The sequence below is a fragment of the Carassius auratus genome, chromosome 15, assembly GCF_003368295.1.
Source record: "Carassius auratus strain Wakin chromosome 15, ASM336829v1, whole genome shotgun sequence".
Lineage (NCBI taxonomy): Eukaryota > Metazoa > Chordata > Actinopteri > Cypriniformes > Cyprinidae > Carassius > Carassius auratus.
The window spans coordinates 13,378,901-13,391,015 of NC_039257.1; the positions used below are offsets into that span (position 1 = coordinate 13,378,901).

The following is a 12,115-nucleotide window of genomic DNA, read 5'->3' on the forward strand; positions in this document are numbered from 1 at the left end:
GCAACATCAACAATTCATATCATAGCACTCTTTGCTTAATTAAAATTAATTAGGGGGAAAAAACCCTGCTTCTACAAGCTTCTGTGTTTCATATGTTAGAAATAATTGATGACAGACTTCTAAATTATTGAAAATGTACTTCTCACTCAAAATGGTAATGCATAACAGTCCAGAGACAATTATTCCACCACAGTTCCCATAAATATATATTTAAATATAAAGACTTTCAGGTTTGTAGAAGTACTGTCATATTCCACAAATTAAGTATCTAGCTCAGAAACAGCCTCAGATAATCTTACTCCTACCAAACAGCTGAAATCTTCATGCTTTATTAATAACATTTTTAAATTAATAATAATTGTATGTATTCGAGAAATGTAAACCATTTAATGTCAGTTTTTCGAAATACATTATATTATATTATATTATATTATATTATATTATATTATATTATATTATATTATATTATATTATATTATATTATATTATATTATATATTTTTCTCAGAAAATTCCACACACATACATATACACTGCCGTTAATTTATTTTGAAAGTATCTCAAGTTCAAGGTTTAAGGCTTAGTTTATTTAATCAAAAATGAAGTAAAAGCAGCAATATTGTGAAATATCATTACAATTCAAAATAACAGTTTTCTACCTTAATATACTTCCAAATATAATCTATTCCTGTAGTGGCAAAGCTGAATTCTCATCAGCTATTACTCCAGTCTTCAGTGTCACATGACCTTTTAGAAATCCGTCTAATATGCTCATTTATTAAACAGAAGCTCTTGTGCTGCTTAACATTTATTTGAAACCTGTGATTCTTTGATGAATAAAAGGTTAAACAGAAATCTTTTGTAACAATGTGAGTCTTCACTATTACTTTTTATCAATTTAACATATCCTTGATGAATAAAAAAGAAAAGAAAAAAGCAGTGTATATTGTTATAAAAGATTTATATTTTGTATGAATTCTGCACTATAAATGCACTGCAATGTGTCCAGCTCTTTGGAATAGCCATGCATTGACAGAAAATTCCTCACATGCTAAAATTACTAACATGCTATCAAATCACAATCAGGAATTCAACAGAGCCTCTATATAATTATATAAAGGTGTATGCTACAACAACAAAAAATACACAATCCAGAAAACCTCCTTTCACAAGCCCGCTTAGTGGATTCTGTATCTGAGATGTTCTTAGGATTGCACTCTCCTGGACTGAGATATCAAGTTTTTCCTGGTTTCTGTCAAAACCATTTTCCAGCACAGCACCAAGAGCCCATATCAGCAATGGATCTACTTGGACCCTGGCTTGTCACCTTCTTTCTAGCTTCTCCTTTAGTTCCTGATGTTTCTCAAGCTTGTCATCCAGTTACATATCTATCACTGCAGCTCCACATTTATGACACCTATATGTAAACCAAAGATGGGGAAGCTACTCTGATAGTGATACTTATAAACCTACAATCGAATCAAAATTCAAGGCATTTCAGCTACAGTCAATCTAAGCTACAAGCCACTAAGAAAATGTTGCACAAAGATGACTACATTTGAAAGCCAAACCACAAATTAACTCAAATTGTGCCGTTGCTGAAAACCTACATTTCTGTATAACATCCCTGTCCTTGTATAACACAAATGCCTCACACAAATCAATGGCCTTGTTACGCTAAAATCAAATGGAGCTATTGTGTGAAGTGATCACAGCTTCAGATGATTAACGAACTTGTCAGCTGATGTGTAGAGGAGAGGAGAGGGATCACTTTCTTATTGTACAGATGTAAACGACTATAAATACAAAAAAGAAAAAGTGATTTTAAGCCAAAGCCAACACACGATGGTTCAGATCCTGATGTGTATCTTCTTAACCCCGTCTGCATCTCTGAAACCATCACTGACTTTCATCACGAGGGAAAAATATAAATGTAAAATTGATTTATTTAAGTGACACATCATATTTTTCATTATTTGTTATTATTATCATCATCATTAAAATAAGAGAAAGGCTTCACTGCTGTGATCAACAACAACGGTTTTAAACTAAAGAGGTGTATTCTGAGGATCATGTACACCAGGGAACAATAATACTAATAATAATAATAATTAAACATGAGAAAAAACTTTTGATCACAACAAAGCAATACTTTTTATAAAAAAATAATAAATAAAAAGGTACCTTTTTCAAGTTCACATCAGTGTTACTTTAGCATCACTGAGATATTACTATTGATTTTATTAATATATTGAATGCTTTTTAAATATTTTAGTTTTAATTAAAGTTTTAATATTTAGTATTTAATTTATGTATTTAGTATTTTTGTCACTTTTAGTATATATATATATATATATATATATATATATAAAATACTGTTAATATATAACTTATATAACTATAAACAATATATAACACTAATACTGTTTATAAAACAAATTATATATTTATAATATATATTATATATTTATAGTATAAAAACAATTTTGTGTATGTGTGTATATATATATATATAATTATATTTCAGTTTATAATTATTTTATTGTTGTTTTAGATTTAGTTAACTATAATGACTCAGATTCACACTATGTTGTGGTAATAATTTTGCATATTATTATGCCTATAAAGGTGATGCTAATTAATTAATTTTAATTATTTTAATTTAGTTTAAGGGCATTTATGTATAATATACAATTTTGCTACTGCACTGAATAATTTATATAATGTAAAAATCTGGTTTATGAGGTGAAACCGTCTGAGAACCATTGATCTACAACACCTTCCAGGGCTTATTATCTGAATGGTTCTCTTGCATTAACCCGTCCCTGTGAAAAGAGCTAGAATATTGTTCAGGGACCTTCACAGAGACAAGCTACATCATGTTAACATCTGTTTAAATGGATGAAACAGGCTTTCACCTCATATATGAGATTTAATAGCTACTGCAAGCGCAAGGTTTCAGCTTTGCTCTTAATGCTTTGAGGTGACATTAATAGCATGTCGTTCCTAACAAACGCCTGTGCATCAGGCAAAGCTGATTGAAGGGAAAAAAAAAACCATCATGCATCTTGCTATTCTGAAGACCAATATGGAGATCCAATCTGACACATTTGATACTGTGCCTTTCCTCAATCAACCACAAAGGGGGCTTCATTACACAGACACCTTTCTCCCACTGGACCGGCGATCAATAGATGGCTGATTCGGCTGAATTAATATGATAGCTCGGGGTGCATTGTCCTGATTCAACAGTGACAAATGATAAATTAAAGTCCTATTGTACAACAGTAATTAAGATAGCGTGTCTCAATAGGATAAAGAAAGTGCAGAGCTTTTGAGCAAAATTAAACCTTTTAAAACCTTTGTTTTATGCACCACTGAGGCTTCTTGGCCAAAAAAGAAAAAAAGAAAAAAAGGAGCTTAGATTTTCAAAACAAAGACTTAAGTGTAGACACACGTCTACATCACATGTGTAAAAAAAATATATATATATATATATATAAAAATAACAATAAAAAAAGAAGATTATGAAAAAAAAAAAAAAAAAAAACCTGTGTAAAAATAAACAATGCTCTAGCAACCAGGGTTTTTATTGAGTAGCTAAAACTATTACAAACATTTTATTAACCAAAATAAAGCTGAAATAAAAAAAATATAAATATTAGATTATTAGATGAAAAACTGCCTTGGCAACTCCCTGAAAGAAAATTGTATAAATTTCAAAGCATTTCAAAGCAGCTTTAGATCTAATGCTTCTACATTCAAATTAAAGGTGATATTTTATCTAATACCTTGTTATCTGCTATCAAATATTTTGACGACTGTGTCAAAGTATTTTCAGTTTAAATAACGGCACTAAAATGACTAAATGGCAAAAAAAAAAAAAAAAAAAAAAAAACAGAAATAGTAAATAAAACCTAACAGTAATACACTTTAAACAAATAAATGCAATTACTAAAAAAACTATTAAATAAAATATAACTATTAATTAAACGTTAATATAAAAAATATATTTTGTATTGCTTTTATTTTCAATTAATTATTTTTGTCTATTTTAATTTTCAGTAATTTCGTTAGGAGTTTCTGTTATCAACATATTTGAATAAAATAAAATAAAACAGAATTGCCAAAATAATTCCTGAACACACTCCAGTCTGCCATTGGTCACCATACAGATAGCCCCGCCCTCAAATTCACACCATTGGTTGAGCCACTGTTGCTGTGCCATGATACATAAACAAACAAAGCCATGTTCTGAAAGCATCACAAAACCACGGTGCTGGAATTTATCAGGGGAGTGTGTGTGTGTGTGGGGGGTGGGGGGTGGGGGGTGGGGGGGGGGACTAACAACTGACTCACTTGTCATTGTGTATGTGTATTAAACAGTTGTATTTCGATTTTAACACCCCAAAAAATGACACGCATCACCATTAACAGCCCAAATCAATGGTGCTCATTTTCCAACAATGCTCCCAATTTAGCACAAGCGGATGCGAGCATGACTGTGCAGACAGATGTTCCTGTCCCAGAACCCCTTTTGCTCGAGGTGATGAGATCAACCACTGCGAGTATCCAGCGTCCTGACATTCTTAAGTATTTAGCAGCTCAATTGAATAGCACCTCCCCTCTGAGCCGCCATCTGTACGTTCTATTGATTGGTCACTCTCTCTTACTCAGACAGCTGGAGTCCCACTCTACGTCTCGACTGATCGATGGTGATGCGATCAGCAGTCGAGACCGCATTCACGATGTCACTGTGGTTTCTAACTAGCTCGCACTTCACCAGTTTAAATATTAAAAACCCTGAGACTGTGATCAATTTTGGCTTAAAGGGAAACGGAGGAAGAGAAGCTGCATTCTCTAGCATTGGTGAAAACGAAACAAAAATAGGGAGTGAGTAAATGCAGGGGTCTCTGGAGATGATGCTGAGACCTTATAGATTCCATCAGCAGCTCTGTTTGTAAGTGGGTCACATCTCGTTGAGCTTTGGGGGCATGTCACCATTCATACCTTTCTGAACATTTTTCACGACAACTCTCAAAGCATGGTGAGATGAAGTAGGTCATCCCGACAAACGTACTATATAAAAATATGTTTCAAGAGTCTATCGCAAACACAAGCTGTAAACAGACTCTAAACATGCCTATCGGCACATTATAGGAAGAAACTGGAATCGGTTTTTATGAGTTTTTGGGAACAAGGAGTGCAAGGATGGAGCACAAATGATTTGTAGTGTTATTATTTGAGGTCAGCATGAATCACAACCTTTTTTGCTTCCATTATGTGACATTTTCCCCAAGGGAAAAAAGATACTCATTGAGAAAAAGAAAAGGGTACACTGATGTGATTTTATCCATTATGGATTGTAAACATAAGGTGGCAGAAAAGAAAGGGTTGGAAAGTTTCATGCTTGTGAAAAGTTGTTTCAGAGGACGAAAAGTGCTTAAAGAACTATGGCATATGATAAAGTATTCAAAAAAATGACTTAGTCCAACAGTCTGGACTAAGGCAAAGTTGACACTAGAATAGACATTTTCATAATTCTGTTTCACTGAAAATGCAAAAATGTTAGAGACATATGCTCTGTCACTGATATTCAAAAGTTTAAAATATTGTACATTTTAAAAAGTATTTTCACTTATTTGATTACCTTGTATGCACAAGTAAATGACGTGTGAAAAAATAAATCATTATAATAGGTAAACATGGTTTTGAAGATGTATTTTTATTGCATATTTGAAAAAAAAATATGCAAAAAAAAAAAAATATGCTGCTGGGGTATAAAGTCCATAAATCAGTGCTCTCTGGATGTGGGATTTCTAAATTCATCAAAAAACTAATCACTCCAAGGCACTTAAAACTGTAGCGAAAAAAAATGAAAAAGCCTTTATTTATATGGCTTTACATTAAAAGCAATGACTTACATTTTAATGTGAAGCCATATATATATATTTTTTTCACTATAATTTCAAGTGCCCTGGAGTGACTAATTTTTTTTTTATTCATCACATATGAAATCACATATGAAGATAGTCAGAATTATGCCGAATTATGTTTTTATAAAAAAGACGCTGCTGTTTTATTGTCCATAGAAATTTATATATTTTTTATATTATTTACAATATTATTTGTTATGATTTATTTTATATTTTATTTAAATATGATCATATTTAAATAAAGTATGATAAAAATATATATATATATATATATATATATATATATATATATATATATATATATATATATACATGTCATAACAACAACTGTATTATTATATAACAACAATTGTAACAAACTACAATATATAGTGGCCAATGGTTCAATGCGCCAAATGGTTCACCCAATTCGTTCAAAACGTGAATTAAGAAATGAAATGCTGCTGTGGGTTGCTCAGCGATCAACAGTTCTGATTTGTCTTTATATTTTGGTTGGCAAAATTGAGCAAAACAGACAACACTGTGTCTAAAATAACACAATAACTTCATATTGAACTGTTGTATGAGATGACCAGCCCTAATGTATATATATATATATATATATATATATATATATTATCGTTTGTGTGTGTGTGTTCATGTGCTTGCATATAAAATAGTATATTTAATTAAAAAAGTATAAAATTCCGACAATAAAGACTTTGGAAACAAAACAATGACATTTGAAAGGTGGCATAATTCAAAATCCCTCCCAACATGACAAGCAGAGTTTAAAACCGGTCAATCGTGTCAGCAGTGTCGCAACGCTACAAAGGTTCCTGCCGCTCTTCAGAGGCTGGTAAACCAAGCAAGCGGTGCACTTTGCGCCCTGAAAAACAACATAATTAGATTTTTTTTTCATGGTCAGTGCCAAAACAATTTTGCCAACTAGGACAGACAATGAGCTCGGTCCATGAAAGACGGGGCAGAATGAGAACAATGACAATATTTATCACAGAAGACAGAAACCCCCTCCCCTCATCATATTCCACTCTCATTACTCCAGCAGTGTCATGAATGAAGCATTCTCTCTCCACTGGGGCTTCCTTCAATCTGTTACCACTAATTGACTGTGTGCTGCTGCATAGCGCTCAACTGGTATCTGTCCTACAGAAGTGATAGTCTATCGGCTTCAAGCATCATTTTCCTCCCAGTCTAGCACCGACAAGAGGATACTTCAGCTCTGATGTTTAGTAATACAGAGGTATAAACAGAAAACTAAGACAGGAGAGGTCTTCGTAGTGCTTCACATCAGCCCCTGTACTTGTGTGTTGACTCACTAGAGAGGCTTCTGTTGTGAAGTTACGTAAGTGGATGAGCAATATGTAATAACCCCAATGGAGTCAACTAACAGATTGCGGACTCATATTCAAATATGGTCGGTCTATTTGCTGAAATACACAAACACAAAATGAAGCAGAATTGTTGAGCTTTCAAAATTATATAACTTTAAAGCCTGCTTTGAACTTCATCTTAAAAAGACTCCTTTGATGCGAGATGCGGTTATTCTGATTCAAGTTCCTTAATGACATTGCAAAAAAAAAAAAAGATTTACAAAAAAAAAAATCTCATAATTGTACCGGGCAACATCACTTTCTCATGGCATATCATCATCATCTTCACTTCTATGCAAAGTTATCTCACTTTTCCATCTTGGCAATTTTAGCATCTGGTAGGAGCATAATGTAGTGCTGTGCATTATTTAGCAATCAGCACAAGGCTTATTAAGCAGGGATAATGTAAATCTAATGAGCTATAAATTCTTCGCTTTAAATAGAAAAGAAAACTATTTCAACAAACGATTTTAGAAAATTAATGCACCAAGGGAAAAACGCTTTAATTCACTGCCGATCAACAGTTTTCTGGAATGCAGGAGAAACAAATACGTGACAATCTCCGCAGAAGACTGCAGAAATTTCCCATCAAATGACTTTCAATGCAGCTCCTCTGTCATATATGAGCAAGTGTCATATATGAGCATTAGTCTTTTCTCTGCGGGTATGTTTCACAAGGTTTCTCGTTTGATTTTAGAAGGGTTTAAATTAGCGCTGATTGTTGTAGGGAGTGTCAGACCATTCATCTTCCATAGCATTCATCACGGGGCATCGTGAATTATGCAAAAGCTGCAGTGTGTTTCTAATATTTACAACTCGAGCTCCTCGCACTGATGGAAACTCTACCTGTGAGTCACGCAGACCGAAAATTACCCTTGACATGAAGCAATTTACATGAATATCCCATCTCATTACAAAAGTATTGTTTGCCAGTGAGAATTGTCCCATATCAGAATTGTTATTATCTCTATTATTTCTTCTAAGAGAATATATATTCCCTCTCAAGCCAATGCAGTTCTCCTGTCAGCTTACGCTATTAACTGCAGTCTGCCTGTTGAACAATGATGACTTGCTGCTTTCTAGAATTTATGTGTTGGGGAGATAATGTAGAGCGAGACCATGAGCTTTTTTCATCAAGATTAAAAGTTGTATATATAAATATATTTGAAAGAAAATATATATATGTAAAATAGTTGATGCTCGATAAACAGCTGCAAGTATTAACAAAAACATGCTGTTTAGATGGATTTTAGCATGCTACAATGCATGGTAAATCATCTTCACCAAAGCATTTCATCTTTCAACTACCTGTAAGTATATACAGAATAGATGGATGAATGAGAAAAATCCAGTCAGAAAATAACATGTATTGCATTACACAATATTCTAGGTGGTTATATGAGGATTCAAGAGTACTTCCAGGAAGACAAGTGGCTTTGAAGTCTCCTAAAGGAAAACCTATATATACCTCTTGCCTCAGACAAAAGCATCATTCACACACAGAAAAGCCTCTGTTGTTAATACAGGCTGCGCCATCCACAAACGTCTATTACAAAGGAGGTTTTTAGCAGTGAATAAATAGGGTAACACACAAAATAATCACTCAAAATAAAATATAAAAATAAAAAAAAAACACGGGACTATAAAGAATAACTCAATTCTATCAGAATACCAGAATCTCATTCCCAGAACACAGAATAAATATCTTGCGGAAAACCTGTTGATGGATTGGAGGCAGGCAGATCTATTACGGCAAGCCATTTGAACCTTTATTCCTTTAAGCTAAATAGTGTATATTTTTGTTATTAGTATAGTATACTGGTGTAGAATAGTATTTTCCATTATTACTAGCAAGTAATTCAATAGTGACATTTTCTTTTTCAGTTTTTGCATTTCAACTTTTCCTGCTTCCTAATCTATTTAATAAACCTGGCACTGTGTATTATGAAAATTACTGGATTTTCGATAAATTGCTTTGTCCCCCCACCAAACAACCCCCCACCCCCGTATATCACTAAGAATAAACGCATCTAATAAATGTAATGGAAATTTCACTAGTACTTGTTCCTTTGCCACTAATCACTTTCCAGGTAATGACTACTTGGACTGCCAGTGGTTCAGATACAGCTCAACTTCATTTTCCACTACTATTTCCACTTCCAACCAACATTACAACTAACTATTCATTAGGCACTAATAATTCTTTTTGTTACCTTTCGCTATTCAAACATTATATCAATACTTTAGCTAGTATCTATTCTAGTTTTCCTAAAGTGTTTATTTCAGTAGTTAATATAATAATGATTGGACTATAAATTCTGACCTTGACAATTGGGATATATATTATTGTTTTGTGAATAGCTACTAATAAATGCTAGCCAATCTGGAATAGATGATAATAGCTTTTGGATAACTACTACTAATTTATGGTTAACTGCTTTTTGGATATACCAGAACTTTTGGATGTATACCGGTTATCTAAATAAGAAATAAGCACAAGTAAACAAGCCCGGAACAAGCACTTGTACCAACTAATCCTACTAGCCAGAAGTACTGTAAAAAGTTGATATCTGAACCACCCCAAAATTAACCTATGTTTTTATTATAGTAAAAGTTTAGTAATTATGGATTTTTGGCGCATTGATAATTATTTGAATAACCACAGTTCTGCTACAAATACCATGATTAAACTATGGTTAGTGTAGCAAAACCATTGTTAATTTGTGGTCACCATAGTTTAACTGTTGGTTTTGGTTCTGCTTTTTTTTTTTTTTTTTTTTTTTTTTTTGTAGCTTCATTTGTAGTAAAACCATTGTTCATTTTTGTAAGGGCACTTAGGGTACAGATCCCGATATAACTCGATATGAAATCTATACTTGTCAGATCTGGGATGTCTAGTATCCAATAAATAGTTGTGCCACTAAAAGATTGCAGCTACAATTGTATTAACTGAAATAAATTCTAATAACAGTAGATTTTAGCTAGCAAAAAAAACTATAAATGTTAAAACAGCTTGCCATAAACGATTCTCACAGCGTGCTCCAACACAGGAGCGTTTGCCATGTAAGCCAGGAAAACTACCAAAAATGAAGCTGAAAACAGTCTTTTTAAAAACACTAACACCACATTAAACCACTCGACAAAATAACAATGCCAGTATAAGATTTCAGAGAGAACTAAAGATGATCTGTATATGTTTAGAGACATATTAGACAAGTGCGCACAATGGCACTCCATAAAGTCAATGCAATTGTGCTGCTATTCTGCAATACGTGCGTTTTTTGTTCAAAATCTTTGCATTAAATACACATAAGGACTTTTTTCTATTCGTTTAACCGCTTTCAGATCACCAGCATGTAATACTGACTTCGGGTTGTGAGATACGGACTTGCGTCCCTCTCATCAGCAACACAAGGGTACCGTACTTTTCTCCAGCTAAACAACCAAAAACACCATCCAGAACAGTCAAACGTGCCGAAGAACTTCTCACGTCATAGCTTTTACCATGTAGACAGTTTGCAGATAAACTATGAGAGCTTCGAGAGAAGTGCATTTACTGCGAGCGCACAGCATCACTGCCGCGCGCAAGTGTTACATATGTTGTTTACGCACCGCTCTCGCTTCGATACAAAACATAAGCTTTCATACATACTCCACTTGTCTTACCTTTATGCAGAAACGTTGCGAAAATCACGTAGAAAAAGAGTGAAATAGAGTGAGTTCCGAGTCCCGAGATCGCCATGTTGAACACCTGCTTCAGACTGGCGGCGCTAAATCACCTAGAGACGCTCGCAGGATCATGAGATGCGGAGAATCGGGAGGGAGTAAATACGCGCGCGCGCATGCACACAGACACCGACGAGCGCGAGCGCACAGTATGCAATTCTACTGCAAACATGTCGCCTGTCAATTACAGAAAGCGTCTTTTTCTTTCAAACTGCGCCAACTATTACTTTTATTGAATTGTCCCGTTATATTCTTTAGATTTACGTGAAGGTGTACAGTCGGTCACCAAAACAAAACAAACCCTAACAGGATTATCAGAACGCTAACATAAAGTTTTTAATAAACTTTTAATACATTTTTAATTATCTATCTATCTATCTATCTATCTATCTATCTATCTATCTATCTATCTATCTATCTATCTATCTATCTATCTATCTATCTATCTATCTATCTATCTGTCTGTCTGTCTGTCTGTCTGTCTGTCTGTCTGTCTGTCTGTCTGTCTGTCTGTCTATCTATCTATCTATCTATCTATCTAAATATAAATCGATGTTGCTCATAACTCCAAGGTGAGTAAAACATTAATAAAAACAAACTGGCTTAGAATGGATGTACAATATTTAAAAATTGTGCTTTCATTTGAACAAAATGAATACTCTGGGCGGTGTGTGTGTGTGTGTTTGTTTGTGAATTAAGCCTTTCTCTATCGGATCACAGTTTTTCACACACAAACAGCGCCCCCTATGTTCATGAGCGAGGCAGAGCAGCCTCAACACAACACGAGATCAGATGTGATATTTTAAATGTTGTTCCATTAGCTCCTCACCATTATGGCACATTAAGACAAAAACATATTTGAAATAGAGATCCAGACACAAGAAACGTAGAAAGCTTTTAAAAGAAGAACAAAAACTAGCACATAAGTGACACAGCAAAATACAGCGATGTCATTGCAGTTGTCCAGCTGCCCACCCATAAATCACACAGAATACTCATCCATCTGTGTATGAGTATTTGCAGTGATTTATGAGTGCAATCATTTTGTTGCATTCGATTGCATTAACCCGTCAGTCATCTT

At 33.8% G+C, this 12,115-nt stretch overlaps 1 protein-coding gene across 3 annotated transcripts in view; it reads right to left on the reverse strand.

Annotated features, from left to right (window-relative positions):
* The window catches only part of LOC113115165 (cell adhesion molecule 1), a 154,354-nt gene extending 143,222 nt beyond the window's left edge, over positions 1-11,132 (reverse strand). For all 3 annotated transcript variants that reach the window (XM_026282522.1, XM_026282523.1, XM_026282520.1), the window contains exon 1: positions 10,975-11,132. In XM_026282522.1, coding sequence (XP_026138307.1) covers positions 10,975-11,050 — 76 coding nt within the window. In that variant the 5' untranslated portion in view covers positions 11,051-11,132. The remainder of the gene's footprint in view (positions 1-10,974) is intronic.
* Between the last annotated feature and the right edge of the window lie 983 nt (positions 11,133-12,115).